Below are 21,740 nucleotides of genomic sequence, written 5' to 3'. Positions count from 1 at the left end.
TCTATGGCTTCCCTTGTCATTCAGCTACTTAAATATTTAATTTATATAACATGTGAGTGAGACTTTAAAGATGAATGGGGTGAGTTCCCGTCATGGCACAGTGGTTAACGAATCCGACTAGGAACCATGAGGTTGTGGGTTCGGTCCCTGCCCTTGCTCAGTGGGTTAACGATCTGGCATTGCTGTGAGCTGTGGTGTAGGTTGCAGACGCGGCTCGGATCCCGCGTTGCTGTGGCTGTGGCGTAGGCCGGTGGCTACAGCTCCGATTCAACCCCTAGCCTGGGAACCTCCATATGCCGCGGGAGCGGCCCAAGAAATAGCAACAACAACAACAATAACAACAACAAAAAAGACAAAAGACAAAAGACAAAAAAAAAAAGATGAATGGGAACTTTGAAAAAGAATGTTGATTTAATAAACTAAGAAAAATGCTTATAACAAAAGATTTTATGCGTATGATAATTCAAGGCTGATTCAGTGAATGACAAAGCCATTATTTTAACTCCCCCAAGTAATATTCTCTGGATAACTTATTGTAAAAAAACCAAACAAAATAAAAAAAAAGCACAGCTGTTTCCCTTTGCTTTTTCTTTTTGGCCATACTTGTAGTGTGTGGAAGTTCCTGGACCAGGGATTGAACCTGAGTCATAGCAGTGACAATGCTGGATCCTTACCCATTGAGCCACCAGGAAACTCCTCCCTTTGCTTTTTTAATTAGTTAATCATGCCTATTTTAATTATTTAATTTAAACAATTTAACAATTAAGGCATTCAGACTTTGGTACTAATGGTCATAGCAAAACACTTCAGACCCCATCTTCTCTCCAAATGTCTATAAACTATTAATTTATCTGAAAATACAGCTATCCATTTGCAGCAAATGGCAAAGTAAAACAGTCATTCTCAAAGACAGTGGTTTTCAACTGAAGGTGCACATTAGACTTACCTGGAGAAATTTTAAAACATGACCTATAGCAATATCCTATCCATCTAAATAGAGATCTCTGGAGGGAGTGTCCAACCATTTTTTCTTAAGTTCCCCAGTGACTCTACCATGAAGGGATCTATTCCTTTAGGCACTTCTCAGGCAGTACAACCTCTGACTTAATAAATGAAGTTCAGCTAAGAACAAAAATCAGTGGAGAGACTGCCTGAAGTCAATGCAGTTCATTCATTTCTAGTCTGCCATCTTTAGCTAAGCCAAGTTAGTAGAATAAGAGTGGTGTTTTAGGACAGGATGGTAATGTTCCCACGGACTTTCTTTTTCTGAATTTTCTTGTCGATAATGCTGTTTGCTTACGTTAGGCATATAAAGAATGCCATGTGTAATATTAAAGGACATATGTGAAAATAGACCTGGAAATGTATTTATCTATTCTATGGATATTGTTGAAGACTTTAATTACACAACATGATGCTATCTTTCAGAAGATACTTGGGAACAAATTTTTCTCAACTTATTAGGAATTCTAAATGTTCAAGGGACACCTGAATTATGTAACTCATCAAGTGTTATTTAATAAGTTGCTAGAAAGTTTAGGAGCTCCTGTTGTAGTTCAGTAGGTTAAGAATCTGACTAGTATCCATGAGGATAAGGGTTGCTCAGTGGGTTAAGGATCCAGCATTGCTGATAAGCTGTGGCATAGGTGGCAAATGTGGTTTGGATCTGGCATTGCTGTGGTGTAGCCCAGCAGCTGCAGGTCCAATTTGACTCCTAGCCTGGGAACTTCCATATGCTGTAGGTGCAGCCCCAGAAAGAAAAAAAAAAAAAAAAAAAAAAAGAAGAAGAAGAAAAAGTTGAGATCCAAATTCGCTCCATAAGCAAGTGTAATAGGAATTATTCTTGTATAAATTTTTCCATTTTTACTTTTGTTTTCTTTTTCTTTCCCACCTCCCTATAATTTATCATTTTGATCTACCTTATATCTACCTAATATCATTTTGATCTGTTTTTCTGCATTCATGAGTCACTGTAGAACTGTTTAGGAACAATATTAGGCATACATAATATTAAAAACATGTAGCTCATGGAGCTAATAATCAAATGTTGTACCACAAAAGATGGCTTTAGCGCAAATCAACTAATTTCCTCAATGTAAGAAAACTTGAACAGCATCAAAGTCAACCTATAACATATGTGTCTTAGGGATGGGATTAATTCTGGTGTTGAAATACAAATATGTAAGCTACAGTGAACAGGTACACATACATCAGAATAGTGCTGTTGTGATTCTACATTTACATATTTACCACTAATGTGGTGAAAGGGGCATAAAGGCGTGGGCAGAGGGAGGAAAAGTGTATTCTTCACTTGAGAAGGAAACAAATATTTCAATCAGATTAATTTATTATCAATTATGGGGGAAAAAAACTAGGTTAAGTTAGACAGTTAAAATAACATAGCTGGAAGACATTTTTTTGCCTTTTTTTTTGTTTGTTTTGCAAAGCACTCAGTATTGTTTTTGTGATTAGTCAATTAAATCTAATATGCCATTGCTAAAATGCCTGAATTACAAGTAAGCTCTGAAGGAAGAGTTCTGGAGTCAGATTATTATAAAAAGAAATATTATCAGGTTCTTAGTAAACTGCATTGATGGATTATGAAAAAGATGTTTTAAAAAGTAATTTGTAGTCACTTTAAGAGATGGATATTCCTATGAATACATGGGAATTTGGAGTAAGGTTATTCTTTAAAAAGAAAACTGTTAGGAGTTCCTGTTGTGGTACAGTGGAAATGAATCTGACTAGGAACCATGAGGTTATGGGTTCGATCCCTGGCCTCGCTCAGAGGATTGAGGATCTGGTGTTGCCATGAGTTGTGGTGTAGATTGCAGACGCAGCTCGGATCCCACATTGCTGTGGCTGTGGTGTAGGCTGGCAGCCATAGCTCCAATTAGACCCCTAGCCTGGGAACCTCCATATGCTGTGGATGTGACCCTAAAAGGCAAAAAGAAAAGAAAACTGTTAGCAGGATTCATTTGTATATGTAATTTGAGACACAGGTTTCCTCTTAGCTATGATCACCTTTTATTAAAGTATTTACCTTCTGATTGATATACAGGCAAAACCCCTCTTTGAATTTTAAAAGAGAACCTGGTTTTACACATGTATATAAACTATTAGGCTGGTTTTTAATTTATATTAGCTACATAATAAAATACTCTTCTTAATTTTAATACAATACATTTCTTTTGGATGAAGACATTGAATAGGTTTCACTATATCTGTGGTTTGTGTAATTATTACAAAAGTTGTATACAAAACCCTGCAAATATGCAAAAATCGCAAAATACACTCTGACAGCTAATGCTCTGAAAACACTTTATTACACAAATTACATTCAGATTCTGAAAATAGTGATCTAACAGTGTAACCATCTAAAAATAAGACATCCCCAAAACACATCAACTGAAGAAGAAAAATTAAAAAAAATTTAAATAGAGACTTTCTTTTTCTTTCCCTCATTGCAATATAATGTTAGTGATTTTAAAAAAATAGAAGGAGATTTAGCAGCTTTGTCGTCATGTAGCACAAAGTTTCTCTTTACTGCCACAGGCTGAGAATGCTGAACAGGAAAGGCACCAAAGAAAGACATTGGCAATGGAAGTGCTGTTGGGAAAATACTGTGTTCAAGCAGAGAATGGGATTATTTACAAACTACAGAAAAGTCTCAAAAATGCAGATGAGCAAACCTTCCATCATTAACTTACTAGTGTGATGGAAGAAGAGGACTGCTTCTCTATCCTATGTTCCTATAAAGACAATGGCACTGTTCTGAACTTTTAGGAAACTCCTCAACTAGAAACCGAAGCCAACTAAACCAAAATGAAGTAAAATGTGTACAGTCCCACACAGACTAGTACAGTTTACAGTTAAATACACAAAACTCTAAACGTGCTAAAGGGAAAGGAATCTGGCATTCTTGGTAAATCTCATCAACCTAAGTCAAAGCCTTGATCTCAGGAGGAAGGTGCGGGTGTGGGCAGTGGTGCGGAATACTCCTCTTCGGATTCACTCCCATCATCCTCGTCTTTCTCCTGGTCACTTCCCTCGGTGCTAAGGCGGTCAAACCCTTTCCGGCTATAGCCTTTCCGGCTTGCGAAGAAATTGCCGAGATTCAAGCCTCCGCTCCCCTTTCCTGAAGAAAGCAAACAGTAACAGAGGATTGAGGTAACGTTTGCATAAGTGATTCTCAGTTTCCTTGTAAATCCTTAAATGGTAAAGCTAGAAGTTGGGGATGGGAAAGGGTAGATCTCAGCAAAAACAAACAAAACAAAACACACACCAAAAAACAAAGAAACAAAACAGTGACATGCAGGAATACTTATCCTACAGAGTCAGAAAGATACTACTCCATGGACTTCTTAAAATAAAAAGGACAAAACCCAAAGCTCCCCAGGATTATGATGTGTTTCTGCAGGATTATTTCAGATTCACTTTTCACCCCCTGCCTTTCCCAGGCTCTCTGGAATGGGCATTCCCTTGAGCAGCTCTTGAAAAGGTCATCTTCACCACGACAAGCACTGACAAGCTGACAGGAGTGACAAAAAAATTCATGGAAGACAAATGAAGCCAGATAAAGAGGCAAGAGAATTCAATAATACAGAAGGGCAACGGGGGGGAAATGAGGCTGAGGAATGTGCTGCCTGCCAGAGCCCACTCTGGTTAGTTCCTGGTTTGCATTTTGCATTTACCACTCGGGGAGGCTATGCTGCATACAAGGATTTGAACTTCCCGAGAGAAAATAAGAAGTATCTCCTTGCTTTTTAAAAGACATGAGCTTGGTGACTTTGAATTGAATGTGAAGGATTCTAAAAGGTCACAGGCATACCTCTAAGTCTTCCCAGTACTCTTCCTGAACTTGCCTCAAGTTTGTGTTCAGAATCTGCTAGAAAAAAGACAATACATTTCAAAATGAGCCCCAGTCACCCTCCTTAATCCGTGGGCTCAACTTTCAAAACAAAATCAGGAATTAATTCATAAGTGATTAATAGTAAGGCCTGGCTCTTGTCCATATGTATTCTTGGACTTATAAGATGAAAAAGGCAGTGTATTATTGGAATGGAGACAAGGGCCAGAGCAAGGCTCTGCAAGGCTTTGTAATCTCAATAAAGTACTTCTCTGAGCCTCAGTTTTCTTTTCTGAGAAAAGAGGGATTAAAGACCATCCCTTCCTCTCTGCAAGGTTTAGATGGGATAGTGCATGTGACATGCTGAGAACAGTGTCTGGCACATACACAGTAAATGCTTAATAAATATGAGTTACCTACATTAGGACAAAATTCAGTTACCAACAATTTGTAAAAATTTGGAAGCTTTGATTATTACAGTTTAGAAATATTGGTCTGAGGCTTTTATTAAGAACAGTGCATGTCCTGCTTGAGGAAGCTTTGGATCCATGTTCATCATTTCCCCTTTATATAGACTGAAGGCCAACAACCTGAAACCCTGATGTTCTCAGCTGTTTGGCGACCCAAGTTATCCCCGTAGGGGTTCCCATCTCCTTGAAGGATCAACTTTCTTTCCTTATGGGGAGACTGAACTCTGGCCAGACTTCATTTCTCCTCTTGCTGTGTGTCTCCTGCATTCTCTGCCCTGTGTCCACCACTCCTCTAAGGGTTATGGTCAGGAAAACCCCTAAGGCTCAGGGTTCTGCTATGAAGTCTCTGACCAGCAGTGGAGGCAGCATCAAAAAAGCTCCAGGGAGAGGACAGAGCAAAGGAAGAAGAGTAGGTGAGGAGAGAAATAGGAAAGAAGGGAAGAAGGATCTTATGAGACTGTCAGAAAGCCAACAAACAGACTATAAATTCCACAAGGATGCAGGACAGTCCTTAGTCATTTTGCATCCCCTGTGCCTGGCACAGTGCCTGATTTGGAGCTGACATGCCGTAAGAGTATGCTAAATAAGTGGAAGGTCTTTCTCGAGGGTTACTAAAAACCCTCAGACTGGATAAGATCTGTCAAGAACAAATGTGGAAAAAAGGTGAGGGGCTGATCTACTTTTAGACTTAACTGTATTGGACTGAACTATATGAAACTATAATTTTTCTAAATTAGACATGATTGAATAATGGTAATTTCATATGGTTCGACCTGGGCCCATTTGTCTTCCCAACACACTCCCATAAACTCAGTATTCTGTTACCAGTGCCATGTCACCTGTGCCAACAGCATACAGGAGAGACTCCCCAGCCACCCCTCCTTCCAGTGCGGGTTGATTACAACCACCCCTGCTACCTGCCCCCAGGCCCCTTGTGTTCCTGATACTCTGTGCATTGATCACTGCACTTACCAGTGATAATACCTCTATTAATACCTTTATGCATCATTTCTTTACGTGTTTTTTTTTAAATGTGTCGTCTGTTCTATGAGCTCCATTTATTTATTCAGTCATTTTCTGAATGACTATTTATCAAACCCCTAGTGCCCTGAATTGTTATTTGTGCTGGGGATACATCAGTAAACAAATAAACATACAAGATTCTTGCTCTTTTGAAGCCTCCATCTCACTCTATGAAGACAATGACCATGTTTTTTACTTATTGTTGCCCTGCTCATCAGTTCCATACCCATGACAGGGGGCTCCATTGCAGTTCTTTTGGGGAAGGGTTAACTGTAATTATGCAGAGCTTTACTGATTGCAGATGAAAGGCAAATGAAAGTCTTAGAGAAATCCTCTTTCACGACTTTATAAATCGAATCTTCTGGTTTTATTTCGGTATCCTTTTCTGTGTCAGGGCTTTGCCATGGGCACTGAATCCCTGCCATGAACGCCTTTGATTGGAAATAGGATCAAACACCGTTTGTTTGTTTGTTTGTTTTTCTCTCTCTCTTTTTCTTTATTTTTAGGGCTGTACCCATGGCATATGGAAGTTCTCAGCTAGGGGTCAAATTGGAGCTGCAGCTGCCAGACTACACCACAGCCAAAGCAACGTCAGATCTGAGCCACATCTGTGACCTACACCACAGCTCACAGCAATGCTGGATCCTTAACCCACTAAGGCCAGTGATTGAACCCTCATCCTCACGGATACTAGCTGGGTTCTTAACCTGCTGAGCCACAACAGGAACTCTGGGTCAGATGGTGTTCTTGATCAAGGACTGCCTCCCACCCGGGTCCATGGATTCCTTCCCAGAAGCAGCTGTAGCCTCTTGCCTCAGGACCTGGCAACCCAGTCAAGGGACTGTTCCTGAGAGGTGAGAATCACATGTTGGATTCTTTCTTTCTTTATGTGGATACCTTGAAAGGAACTCAGTTTCTTGGTCTTATACTATGATCATGATCTGATAAAATACTGACACCATTATTGGATCCTCTCTGGTTAGGAAAGGCTGATGGCCTAAACTATGACTATTTTAAAACTATCACAGTTTCTTATAGAAATAGTTGGTTTCCTGAGAAAGCTGAGTTTTAAGACACATATCTTTTATGACTTCTTATTACTTTTATTACTTTATTACCAATGATTATTCCTCATAAAAACTGGTAGTATTATATTAATTGAGCACTTACTACATGCCAGGTACTGTGATACATGCTTTATGTACATTATTTCATTTAATCCTCACACACCCTTGTGAGTATTTTATCCCACTTTATAGATGAAAAACTGTGGCTTAGAGAGATTAAGTAACTTGCCCAAGGTCATGAAGCTAGTAGGTAGAGCCAGGTCCAGGTAGAAAATACAACTTCCAAAAAACAGACCCCGGGATTTTGAGGACTGGGCCTGTTTCTAGTAGCAGGAATCTCCTCCTTTCTGACCCTTCAGCTATTTTATACTGATTCTACTTTTCTATGCAGTTTCATATGGAGATTTTAATTGGGTATAAGTCAGTTACTAAAAGGTAATATTAAAGGTTAGATTTTGATTCAACTATCCAGATTTCTGAAGCTCCAGATATATTTCCCACTGTGATATTAATTATAGACAATATTTGGAACATAGACAATAACATTGAAAAAGGTAGAGAGCACTTAAAACACTGAAAAAATCACAACCGAACTTTGAGGATAATCAGGCCAAACATTCTTTAGAGGTAGGTTCCAAGTTCAAGGGGCTCATTTTACTTGCCTCCAAAGGCCCTTGATTTTTTCCACCGAATAAATAAGGCAATGGCCAGCAGGACAACCACCGGAATAACCAGCAGGGTTGTAATGAGAACAACGGGCACTCCTGAGCCTGGCTCTTTGATCAGTTTCTGTTTCTCTTGCATCTTCTGCAATTCTGAGGAGGTGGGTTTGTTCTCCATTTTGGTTTCAACAACTGCCTCGGATTCTTCAGGAAAAGAAGAGTTTACAATATTCAACGGACTCAAAGGCTCCAAACCACCCCCCCGACAGTCCCCTCCCCAATCAAATCAACAGTTGCTCACGAAGAACTTGTTGAGCTCAGTGCAAGTGGGGTTCATGTTTCAATATCTTCACCTACTAAGCTGGCAATTGTGATTGGCAAATTCCCACTGAATGGTTTTCACCTTTACATTGGTTTTCTTTGGTTCTACTCATTATTTTCTTTTCATACTTCTACAAAAGTTATATCCTCCTTTTGCATTTTTTTTTTAAAGTTAAAATGAACAGGCAGCATAGTGTAGGGGACAGAATTGGTGTACATACTGAAGTCAAATGAATGTGGGCTTAAATCCCATTTCTCCTATATAGCCAGCTCGTGTAACTTTGGGCAAGTTACTTAAATGATCTGGGCCTTAGTAACCTCTTCTGTATAAGTGTGATGATGATAACAACCTGCTTCATGAAATCATTGAGTATAAATGTTTATCATAAAAAGGGTGCTTAATAAGAATTTGTTTGTGTCTTTAGTTTATGAACCTCTTTCATGTTCAATGAATTATTGGTACCTCAATGCATAGTTGCACACATTACTTCTAGAATTAAAACCTGGAAAAAGGAACTGCGTCCTTTCCAGGTCCTTTTCTACAGTTTTAGCAAGCTCTAAGTTCACACAGATGCATGTATATCCATTTGCTGTAGATAAAAATAACTTGCACAACTATTCTGTGATACTGGCAGGTACTGGGTAGATAGCAGCCCTAAAGTACTACTTGGGAAACTAATACAATAAAACCACATATGCAGCCACGGCATATGGAGGTTCCCAGGCTAGGGTTCCAATCGGAGTTGTAGCTGCCGGCCTACGCCAGAGCCACAGCAATGCAGGATCCAAGCTGTGTCTGTGACCTATAACACAGCTCAAGGCAACGCTGGATCCTCAACCCACTGAGCAAGGCCAGGGATTGAACCTGCAACCTCATGGTTCCTAGTCGGATTCGTTAACTGCTGAGCCACGATGGGAACTCCACCAACATTTTTATTCCAGGGCAAAAAGTGCTTGCCAGTAATTCTATACATAACAATAATAGAAAAATACAGGACTAGGGATTTCTTCTACATGAGCGTGATATGAATGTCACTCAGTAGTATCGCCTGGGTAGAATCTCTACAAATGCCAAACAGTTCTATTTATTTATTTTATAATATTATCTTACCCCTTTCAACCTTGAGCCGGCTATATTTTCTTATCTGCCTATATAAAATCCCTAAACTCCCTCTTGGTTCTTGCTTCTTTTCATCTCTTTTCCACCTGCTTTTATGAGAAAGGAAAACAAGTAAGCCTAGGGTTAAGTCTGAATATCTCGGAAACTTATTTGTAAAGCAACTAATAACTGAATCACTTTGCTACTTAAACATTAGGAACACCTCTAGTGAGTTCTTAACTACACATGACCATATCAAAACCCTGAAAACGGTAGAGAATGTATAAATATAAAGTGATCCTAAGAACGGGAGAAAATAATCTGACTGGGATTCCAAATGAACCCAGTGGTTTTACCAGTAGCTAAATTCCATGTTCCCAATTCTAATCGTATATAGCAATGATATACTTATTTGTACATATGCATATGAATGTATGTATGTATATACACACACACAGTCCTTATAGGCCATAAGTCTCTTGAAGTCAGGTACACAGCTTCATTTCATTAAACCTGCTACAGTGTCTTACACATAGATGGCCGTCAGTAAATGTTGGGGCTGAATGGCACCAAGATTAGAGCTTATGGAGCAACTAATCTTTTTAGGTCCCAGAGTATTAACTCACCAAAGATACTTTTCACTTCTTTAGCTTAGAGCCCATTAAGAAAGGCCTTTTCCAGTGTGCTGGATGCTATTTTTCTGCTTGCCTGAGGTTAACATACTTCCAAAAGTGACTGACTGATTTTTTTTTTTCCCTCTCCAAACATCTCTGGTCCACTTGTTGTAGATTTATTATATCCCCAATCACTTTACATCACTTGGAATCAGTGAATTTGAGCTCCTTATTACTATACCATTTGTCAGAAAAAGCAGTGGCAACATGTAGGTTTAAAGGCTCAGGTACATAGTAGCAGTTATGGGTAAGTTATATATTATATTATATTGTATTATATCATATTATATTATGTTATATTATATTTTTGCCTGCTAATTTTCAAGTGTAATCAAGAACCATAAAAGAATTCAACACAAGTAGCCTTGGGCTTCACAGTCCACAAGAGGAATCTGACCAACCTTTGATTTCCTGGACCTCAATGCCAGCCTTTTTAACTGATCGATGTTCCATTTCTGTAACACAGCATAGCAAGGAGAGAGAAAATGAGAATCTCCAAAAAGGATATTTGAAAACTTAATTCTGATATTAATTTTTCTCACAAAATATTTCCTCAACTTGTCAAATACATTATATTAGAAAAGGGTTGGATACAAATCACTCATTAGATTCCAGGTCCATGAATTCTGGATAAAATCTTCAGCTGAAATAATATTTCTAAAGTCTTCATATTTAAAATGAGATTTTCTGTGTTTGGGTTTACAATACTGTATTATTTCTGAAATATCAAGTAGTTCTGTTTTCATGTGGACATCTTAGACTACTGGTTCTGCCATGTTTGATTATCAATCTTCTAGTTGACATGAATTGATCTGACTAGTTAAATATGAGCATATAAATAGCAAGACATCTGCTTCGTCTCCAATGGCAGTTTTACTGTTCCGAAAGTACTGTTTTCCAGATTTATTATTTGGTGGCATTCTGGACTACACAGAAGGCTTTTCCTCCTTTGAAACTGAATGCTATATTGCACTGCCTCAAGCCACATCCTCACGGACACTATGTCAGATTCTTAAGCCTCTGAACCACAGCAGGAACTCCTCTAACCCTTCTTCTTTCTATAGATCTTGAGTGGGGTCTGGCCATGTGCACTTTGTAAACCTTCCCTAAGTGACTTGGACATGCATCTCTGTTTAGTACCAACCACTAGAGTGGAATAAAGAATCTTAGACTGGAATCTTAATAACTTCAAGTATCATATTCTTATCCGTAAAATGAAGACACTAGTTAGATTTCTGAAATTTTTCTCTATCTTGAAAACTATTTATTCATTTTTCATTCTGAAAAGCCTAGGTTCAGTCATGTGATTGGGAATTATCCACCTCTTTTTGCTTTCCTGTTTGCCCATATTCTTCTCACATTCTTCTGTGAGAAGGCAGGCAGGAGGACAGCCACATGTGCAAGGGGAATGTGTGGCTCCTGCTGGAGCAGAATAGTCCATGGGCCTCCTCTGTGCACTCAACCCTAACTGGGTCCTCAATACAAAGCAGCAAAAGTTACTCAAAGGACAACTAAGAAGACAACAGTGACCAAATTTACTTGGGCTCCAAGAAGAAATTTTTGGACTCATCAATTTATTTTTCTTTGTTATAACCTGTACTTTTCCTTGTTATAATTTGCATTTTCCTTTTATAAGTAGTATTTCTTATCTTCATCAAGTTCACCAGTCTTTATTATTTATTTAAAACTGCCCACTGCAGTTCCTGGTAACCTCAGATTTATCATCCTTAATTCTTTTCCTTAGCCCCATCTTCTCCCATGGTTTGGGCCCGGCCATATTTTTATTTATTTATTTATTGGCCATGCCTGCGGTATGTGGAAGTTTCTGGGTCAGGGATGGAACATGCACCACGGCAGTAACCAGAGCCACAGCGGTGACAAACACTGGATCCTTAACCTGGTGAGCCACCAGGGAACTCCAGGGCCTGTCATATTTTTAAAGTATCTCTGGACATTGAGGTTTGTAGCCTACTAAGTATCAATACTGTTCTATTTAGAAAACTTTGGTTTTTAGTATGATATCAGAAGGCAGGTCTCAGTATATGTTTCAAAAATTAGAAATAATGTCAAAATTGCAATTAGAAATCCCTAAACTAGCTGGCCTGATCCTGACGGAGAAACTCTTCTGTTCCCAGACATACTGTGTGAATTACATGGGAATGTGGTTTAGGATTTGAAACATGCTGAAGTCTAAAGGGAAAATGGAGAGTGCTTCCTGTTTGGGATGATAGGTGTCCACGGATGCTGGCCTTCCTAAATGCTTAGCAGGTACTGAGAGCTGAAGAACCACATGAGAAGTCACTCTCTCTGTTCTGCCAGAGCCATCTCCTCCCTCTGGAACTAAGTTGGCATTAACATTGGCTTTCGATGTAACAGACATTACTTCAGGCAGCAGGAATTTCCTGTGGAATATCTGTTGAAACAAGGGGATAACTGCAAGAAAAAAAAGTTTCTCTCCACTTAAAAAAAAAAAAAGATCACCAAAATGTCTACCAAACAGGTCTTTTAACAACTGCTAATCACATCTTGATTTTCTATTCCACTCTAGCAATAAAATGAGAAGGATATACAATTTTTTTCACATGTTTTTAAGCAACAAAACTGAGGGAAAACATGGACAACAGCTCTGTAAAAGCCTTACTCTCAGTCAAGGTGAACTTCCACACGGTGTTGGTGTGAGCGTCTCCAACAAACACGGTCCCATCTTCAGACGCAGTGATATCATGAGGCATGTCAAAGTGCTGCCAAAATGAGAAGCACAGAGCAGGGTGGTAAGCCTACATTTCAGCTCTTTATGAAAGGGCAGAAAAACCCAGCAAAGCACACAACAAAATAATAAGCATGTTGCTCAAACCAAAGAACCAATGACGCCCATCAAAGCAGCTCTAAGCTAAAAAGGGTCATCCATTCATGCACTGGGCACTGCCTTGGCCAGACACATTGCTATGCACTGGAAATGCTGAGGGACCCTCACCACCGACTTCCATGTCTTTTAAAAAGTGAATATTTACAGGTAGATTATGGTTTTGTAGTGTTGTTCAGGTGGTGTCACATTTTTGCTTCATGTTTCATCCATCTTAAATCACTGTCAAATTTGCCTATTTTGATTTATATAACTAAGAACCGGGTATTAAGTTTTGTTATTATTCCCATAAAGCTATCATCTGCTGCCTTAAGAAATATTTTTAATTACTGATAAGAGGAATCATTTCAAAGCTTCAGGACATTCAGATTATTTCTGAAACGCATACTATGAGATAGGCAGTAATGTGGGGTTTTCTACTCTGCAGCCCATTGTTTACAATCTTTTCAGTTCAGCAAAGGAAACAAACTGTTTCCTCCAGCATTTCCTTGCTTTTGTACCTACTTCAGAAACACCAGCATTTAAATATATTTTTTCCTCATGACACATTTCCATTTCAAATCGTTGCCATCTCAATCACGAGGACCCAGGAGACAGGGGGCACTTTACATTGCTTCCTCAAGGTCACCGAGCTAGTTCCTGGAAGAGCAGCCTTCAAATCCTTAAAAGTGCTGTGCTGCTGCCTTTTCCACCTGCCTACTGAAGCTTGCAAAGGTGCCATGTGCCCTGCCAGTTGGCAGGATGTGGATGATTTTTTCACCTTTGAGGCCAGGAGGTCTGCCTGAGTGTACCTGTCTCAAAAATAGGATCACTGAGTATGAATAGGAACATTATTCCAACTGCGGGCTTATCAGCCAGCATCCGCCCACGTTGCTTTGCTGAGTATAAAGGGCGCTAATGAGGTAAACTCCTGTTCTTAGCTCCCTTTAGGAGGGGCAGAATACAGGCTTTGGAAAAAATATGCTGCTTTAAAAATCAGCAATAATTTGTCACATTGAAAAGAAAAATGAGACAGCCATGCCGAGGAGGCTCAATTGTTCAGACTACCAAATGACAAATGTTCAGGAAAAGGACAGAGAGCCAGAAATCAAAACGTTGCCTGGTCGGAATCTCCCAAGCCAGTCGTGAAATATTCATCCTTATTTTGGTTAGTTAATAGGTGGCAACAAACATGCAAATTAAGGGAGGGGAGTTCCTTTTCTATACCAAAATATGTTTTTAGAAACTGCTTTGCAAAACATAGGGTTGTAACGTACTTCACAGTTTCTGATGGGAAAAATGCTATAATGGGTGGGGGAATTAAGGTGAGGGGGTCTGTGCATCCAAAGAAATTCATCTAGGAACAGATAAGGACATTTATTCTAAATAAAACATAGTATACAGCTATGAACTCCTATCAATACCTAGCCTATTTAGTTTTATTCTCATGAAAACTGATACACAGTTAATGTATGTGAGTACCTTGCGCACTGGCTTGAAGACGTCTATAATTTCCCCATTGGAAAAGTTCATCACAAATCCTTGTACAGGTTCTTGGTCCTCAAAGTAAGGCTTTCCGTTCACAGCAAAGAGCAAACCTGTGACAACATATCCAGTTAGCCTTTCTTTAAAATATGTATCAGACTGGCTTGCACTAATTAATTAATTAATTAATTTATTTATTGCCTTTTAGGGCTGCACCCAGGGCATATAGAATTCCATTTCCAGGCTAAGCATGAATTGGAGCTGTAGCTGACAGTCTACACCACAGCCACAGCCAACGCGGGATCCGAGCCACGTCTGTGACCTACATCACAGACCACGGCAATGCCAGTTCCTTAACCCACTCAGTGAGGCCAGGAATTGAACCTGCATCCTCATGGATACTAGTCGGGTTCATTGGCACTAAGCCATGATGGGAACTCCCTTTAACTTAATATAATTAATTAATTAATTTATTTTTGCTTCAGACTGGCTTTGAAACACATGCATGTACGTCACACAAACAAAAAATGTAGGGTCAACCTGGTCCCTCCAATGGGCCATCAAAGTAAAAAATAAAATACATATACATTCTTCCTGAGTATTAAGATGGGGGCAAACAGGTTAGAGGGCAAATGGCCATACAATAGGAAAAACAGGAACTGCAAGGCCTGTCCTAGTCAGTAGAAATCAGGAAAATATAGATTTAGAGGAGATGACACAGGTAGAGAAATAGATACATAGATTATCACAGCTATTCTCAATAGGTTTGGGAAGAGTCAGGTTACTGAAGCCAATCATTTTGGAGAATGAGATCTTTTAAAAATACGTAATAGCTACTATAGCTACAAGTAGATACAGAGAAAAATGTGCAAAGAAAGTAAAGCTGTACTGTAAATAGAAGATAGATCTAATTCTAAACAACATTTGAAAATGTGAGATACATATATCAGATTATCAAAGATATATTTTTCCTAATTAAAAAATTACACCATATTTTAAAATTAATTCCATGAATACTCTTTGTAGTAAAGTTGTATTTCTTGGTATGGCAGTGTTTATCCAAAACAACAGAAACTGATATTTTGGTTCAATAACTATTCAGATGATTGAATATTATGTTTCAAGTAATTAAAACAATAAATTGGAAAATAATATAAAATATCTAATACTAAATGAGTAATGAAGGTTTTTTCATTTCTTTAAAGATTTCAGACTAGGGATCTTTGGCATATCAGACTAAGAAAAAAAATATCAACACTATCAATATCAATTACTATTGTGCAACATTGTAGAGAGAATTCCAACAATAAAATACTTTGTTTTTTGCTTAGATTCTCTTCTGAACCAGATTTCCTCTCATTTTTTTCTCCTGATATTTTTCTTCTCATATTTATTTTTATTCACTATAAACTAGATCACTCTCTTTGTTAAATAAATGGTTTTTCCAAACTTACTCTTGAAATCAGATTAAAAACATGAGAACTTATCTTTCATTGACATTAATAAGGGTTTAATAAGAGTCTTTTACTACTTATTCCTTAGGGAAGGCAAAAACTTGGTCCTATTTCAGTCACTTGAGTCCCTTTAGTCCATGTCCTAAATAAACTGGGGGGTTGCCTGAGAAGATGGTAGCCACATGTAACTTTAATAGCAAAGGAAATATAAATATTATAGTGATAACTATATAGTCAATGATACTTTAATATAGGTATAGATATATTTATGAAATATATTGTAAAAATTGTATGTAAATTCTAAAAATATATTTTTAGTTATAGTATTGATGAGATAAATCCATGCTAATTTATTTTTTAATATGAACTAAATGAATCTTATTCTGTAAGTTTGGGTTATTTTTCTGATTTTAAGTCAAGAAAATCTATTTTGAAAATGAAAAAAAAAAAATTCCAGATTTCACTGGTCATTCCTCTTTGCATTTACACAAAAGCCTCACTTACTTTACATACTTATCTTAAAAAAGAAAGAAAACAAGTTAAAAAAAACAGGCAACCACTCTTTAAAAAAATGTGAAGCAGAAGTATTTTGAATACTGATTTTACCAACATACACCATCTGTTGATGATGTGTGAACACATAATATTAATCATTTAATAACTAGAGAAAACAATCATAATTAAGGAAAAACAAAAATCAATGTTTGGGAACAGTTTTTTGAATCCATTACAAACAGTTGCTAAACTTTTTGAGTTCTTCATTATTTCCATATAAAGAACGCTGTCACTTGAGTTGAAAATGATTTACAATGCACTATTTTAAATACTCTATGACTTGCTATATAAGGCATCCCCAACCCCTTAATAAAAAAATTACAATAAAAGCATATTAAGACAAGACAAATACTTTGTAAGAATAGAGTGTAGTATGAAAAATATAAGAACAAAATATGAAATACCTGATACATATGAAATTGCAAATACATTTCTTCCGAACGATGCATGCTTAATCTCTCGCACAAATTCTTTGGTGTCAGTTTTAAAACACTGGATCCGACCGTTTTCCCTGTCTGCCACACATAATTGGCCCAAATGAGGCACAAGGGCCAAACTGTGAGGAACACTGAACTGGCCTGGTTTAGGGCTGTCCCCAGTAGACTCTACAGAACAAAAGAAAAATCTCAGATTCACAATTTGTAAAATCACCCAAAGTTTTACTCTAAAGTTTTCTTATTTTCAAGATTCATGATAGTAAACCGTTAACTAACTATCTGGAACCAGAGGAAAAAGAAGGTAAAGCAATCCGTATGTTTTACGCACAAACACATTACACTGGACAAATTTTAAAGTTTTTTGGTAGAAGCAATCTTTTTCCCTCTACTAAGATTCTGTGTGTGTGTGTGTGTGTGTGTAGCTAAATGGATGCATGGAGAGGTCCGGTCTTCCTCACTTCAGTGGACAATTACATTGTAATAAATGTGAAGGGTGGCCAATCTCCTGTTCCTAGTTATGTTGGCTAAGAATTTTTTTTTTTTTTTGCTTTGTAGGGCCACACACTTGGCATATGGAAGTTTCCAGGCTAGGGGTCGAATTGGAGCTATAGCTGCCCGCCTACACCACAGCCACAGTAACAGGGAATCTGAGCCATGTCTGCAACCTACATCACAGCTCACAGCAATGCTGGATCCTTAACCCACTGAGTGAGACCAGGGATCGAACCTGCATCCTCATGGATACTAGTCAGATTGTTTCCACTGCACCACAACTGGCACTCCTGTTGACTAAGAATTATAATCAGAGATCAAAAGTTTTAGTGAGTACCTTCTCCCCACTGTGTGATGTACTTTCCACTTGGTGAAAACTGCACAATCCGACTATTGCAGTAACCATCTGATACATAGATGGTTCCAGTGTCTGGATCCACAGCCACGTCAGTGGGTTGACAGAAGTGATTCTGGTCACTGCCTGGCTGCATGCTCTGTCCCAGGATTAACAGAGGGGCTTCTTTACTGTCTGGATCTAATTTGAACACCTTTTAAAAAAAGAATAAACACTTACCCAATCTGCATGGTTACTACTGACACACACCTACCTACGACTGCTTTCATAGGCAATTAGAGTGTAAACTCCCAGATGCATTTTAAAAGAAGATACTTTTTAGACCTGGATGGGAATATAGAAATCATCTGGTCTGATTCCTTCATTTGATAAATGAGGCCTATAGAGATTAAGTGACCTGTTCAAGGTCATCCAGGTCATTAATGGTGAGTGGAGACTACTGAATGGATATCCTGCTCCATCCACCCCTGCGCTTCCTTTCTGTCCTCCTTAGCTAATAGTATAATGCTCTCCGGGGCAACGCAAGAGCAAATACATGTTCACTGAGATAATGTTTGAAGACTCGAATCTATGCTTTCTGAGTTCTAGTTTTTTCTCTTAGTTTTCCTAGTTCTCTCCCACCTATTCATGGAACAGGTTTTAAACATGAGCTTATCTTTTGAGGAAAAGACAGTATGACTATTCTGTGATGGAAATATAAAACTTCCTTTATTTATTTATTTTTTGTCTTTTCTAGGGCAGCTCCCGCAGCATATGGAGGTTCTCAGGCTAGGGGTCTAATCGGAGCTGTAGCCACTAGCCTACACCAGAGCCACAGCAACGCGGGATCCGAGCCGCGTCTGCGACCTACACCACAGCTCACGGCAACGCTGGATCGTTAACCCACTGAGCAAGGGCAGGGACCGAACCCGCAACCTCATGGTTCCTAGTTGGATTCGTTAGCCACTGCGCCACGATGGGAACTCCTAAAACTTCCTTTAAAAAGAATAAACATTTGCTGTTTTATATATAAACATGTATATACTAGAGACGTTGCCTCGATTTATAGATCAAAGTGGCTTATGAAAAATATATAAAACACATAAAATGATAAAAAAAAAAACCACCCTAACCTGGGGACAGAGGAAAGAAAAGCAAATATGGAAAATATGGTTGATAGAGTGAAGCTTCATATCTGGCCCTAAGATTCCTGCCAGCACCACAAGAGAAGGATGACTTAATCATTTGCATATTAGTTTTTCCTAACACTGATTTCTAAAAGAACCATTTCAGATATGTTTCATTTTGTTGTCGTTGTTGTTATAAACTTACTGGGTCACAGACAAAGACCCAGACAATTCCAGAGCATGTGGTAAGCATAACTCCATTAACTTCTATTTGAATAACTGCCAAAGAGAAGATTACCTGATGAAGAGCCACATCTGTGACCCAATAATTTCCATCTTTATCTATACTCAAGCCATGTGGCAAGTAAAACCTGCAAAATAAAAATAATTGTTTTAATTATACAATTACTCCCAAAGCACACACGAGAGGAAATTTTTTTGCTAGTTAATCTCTAAAGGCAATATAAATTTATAAATTGATAAAAGTATATATACCTGTATTGCCACAGAAAAAACCAAAATGAATTGCTCAATGAAAATACCTATTTTAATGGAGATCTCCTGGTGAAAAACCTTAAGTGGTATTTAATCATTTAAAATGATGCCTATGTATCAATTACAAATATTTATTTTGAAGTATAGCATATTAAAAAACATAAATAGCATCAATTTAAAAAAAGTTTAAGATCATAAAGAAATGTATATAAAATAAATTGTCTAGAGAAATATAAATGGACTTGTATGGTTTGAAAAGTTTAAATATGCTGCAAGGTAATATAATGCTGCACAAATATAAAATATTAAATATATGACAAAAAAGATTTAAGAGTGTCTATTAAGGACAGTAAAACCTAAAGGAAACAACTTCAACAGACATGGGCTGTGATCAGCTAAGCAAAGTGAAGTGCCAGATAATCATTAGAGAAGATTAATCTATTTAACAAACCAATTGGGATGACCTGAGTGAGACAACTGTAAACTAACGTGGACAGAGACTCACAGGCTTAAAGAACTGAGACAGAGGTAACAAACACATGGACAACATCCTAATGTGGTTGTGGTCTAAGCTGACAATCCTCAAGCTACGTTTATCAGCTTCTAACCTTCACATGATGTTGGCACCACATTTTTTTTTTTTCATGAGCCAGGAATGTAACACCCTGATCTTCTCTAATAAACTGAACTAGATCTTTCTTTCAATGACTGAATGTGAGGGTTATGATTTGCTTTCAACAAAGACACTCCACTGTTGACCAAGTTGATTTAGCAGCAGTTGCTTTGCCTTCCCCTTTAATTCCTTCCTGGAATGGGAATGCTTCTGATTAATAGGTAGAGCACAGAACAGACAGGTTCAAATACAATAAGTTCTGGGGCTGCTATTAGGGTTTGGTCCCTGACTCACCATCTTAGAATCCTATAAAAGCTAATTATTACCATCTCCATTAGCAGCTGCATTCAAAGTAGATGGCTCCCTGCCCTTCAAAGAAGCTGGCTTTCCCTTCACCTAAGCAGATGGAGTGGGGTACAGTTCATGAAGCTGCCAGGTTACAATGGTTGCAGACACTCTGTAAGCAGGTGCCCCTTTCTTTCAATGATCATGAATAGCAGCCAACTTTATTTTGGCCACAAAATGCCATCTAGGAATAAGACCAAATAATGAATGACTTTCAAAGCCAAACTACCAATGCATGCTATGGAAAGCTGAAAATGCCATTTGTTTAGTCTTCACTTTGAGATGAGAAGAGAGAATACTTTTTTCTTAATGATGATTCATTGATGAATTTGGTTATGTAATTTTTCAGCCCAAGAATTTTTTTAATCTTCAGATCTAGCTGAGCAGCGACTCACTTCATTAGCCATGTGCCCCAAGTATATTTGATGCTGGACTATCCATTAGCATCACCTGGGGAGCTTTAAAAGTACAATTTTGATACCTGGGCCCCATCCCAGACTAAATCTGAATCTAATTTTTTGAAAGCTTCTCAGGTGATTCTAATATTCAGTCAAGGTTTAGAACAGCCTCTTTAGAAAATGAGAGATGGGAGGGCCTGATTTAGTCCCCTGCTTTCTTAAGCTGTGCTCTCTCACCTCTGCTGTATGATACATTTTATACAAACATACGTAGTCCAAGCCTTAATAACAATATAAATAATTTAACTCACAGATTTTTTCCACCGGACTGGAGCACTGCAGCACTATTTGGATCTATGACAAGAATAGTGTCTTCTTCAATTGGCCCGAGTCCTCTTTGCTGGTAAACAAACTTGCTGTCAAAAGAGCTAAAAAAAAAAAAAAAAAGCATTAGAATGCAAAATAAACCAATCAGACATATCAGTGATCTTGAGAAATGCAGGCCATGTACTTGAGATTCTTTTTTTTTTTTTGTCTTTTTAGGGCTGCACCTGTGGCATATGGAAGTTCCCAGACTAGGGGTCCAATCAGAGCTGTAGCCTCCGGCCTATGCCACAGACACAGCAATGCCAGATCCGAGCCGCATCTGCAACCTACACCATAGCTCATGGCAACTCACTGACTGTGCAAGGCCAGGGATTGAACCTGCGACCTCATGTTTCCTATGCAGATTCGTTTCTGCTGTGCCACAATGGGAACTCCTCACTTGAGATTCTAAATACAGAATTAAGAGAAAAGCTCAGATGCATCTGACATCACTCTTTGCCCTTTACATTTTAGTATCTAAGATCATGATAGCCCATTAGCCTGGAGAACTAGGGAATGGTCGGTGGAGGAGCAGCATGGCAACTGCCTGGAGATACAAGTTCTCAGACCCACCAAATCTGAATCCACAGTTTCAGAGGATCCCCAGCTGAGTCATATTCATAGGAGGGTTT

General features: G+C 38.4%; 1 protein-coding gene across 2 annotated transcripts in view; it reads right to left on the bottom strand.

Annotated features, from left to right (window-relative positions):
* Nucleotides 1–3,304: 3,304 nt before the first annotated feature.
* PAM (peptidylglycine alpha-amidating monooxygenase) overlaps nt 3,305–21,740 on the bottom strand; it is a 151,836-nt gene continuing 133,400 nt past the window's right edge. Inside the window, exons 16-25 of one of the 2 annotated variants that reach the window (XM_047778367.1) lie at nt 21,054–21,170; nt 19,190–19,262; nt 17,768–17,978; nt 16,906–17,106; nt 14,490–14,605; nt 12,807–12,906; nt 10,567–10,620; nt 8,072–8,275; nt 4,832–4,888; nt 3,305–4,138 (exon numbers count right to left, since the gene is read on the bottom strand). In XM_047778367.1, the coding sequence (XP_047634323.1) occupies nt 3,960–4,138; nt 4,832–4,888; nt 8,072–8,275; nt 10,567–10,620; nt 12,807–12,906; nt 14,490–14,605; nt 16,906–17,106; nt 17,768–17,978; nt 19,190–19,262; nt 21,054–21,170 (1,312 nt within the window). In that variant the 3' untranslated portion in view covers nt 3,305–3,959. The remainder of the gene's footprint in view (nt 4,139–4,831; nt 4,889–8,071; nt 8,276–10,566; nt 10,621–12,806; nt 12,907–14,489; nt 14,606–16,905; nt 17,107–17,767; nt 17,979–19,189; nt 19,263–21,053; nt 21,171–21,740) is intronic. The other variant, XM_047778368.1, reaches the window with a different exon arrangement.

This window comes from Phacochoerus africanus, chromosome 4 (genome assembly GCF_016906955.1).
Source record: "Phacochoerus africanus isolate WHEZ1 chromosome 4, ROS_Pafr_v1, whole genome shotgun sequence".
NCBI lineage: Eukaryota > Metazoa > Chordata > Mammalia > Artiodactyla > Suidae > Phacochoerus > Phacochoerus africanus.
Note: the sequence above shows the minus strand (reverse complement) of the source record. Positions and strands in the feature narration are given on the sequence as shown.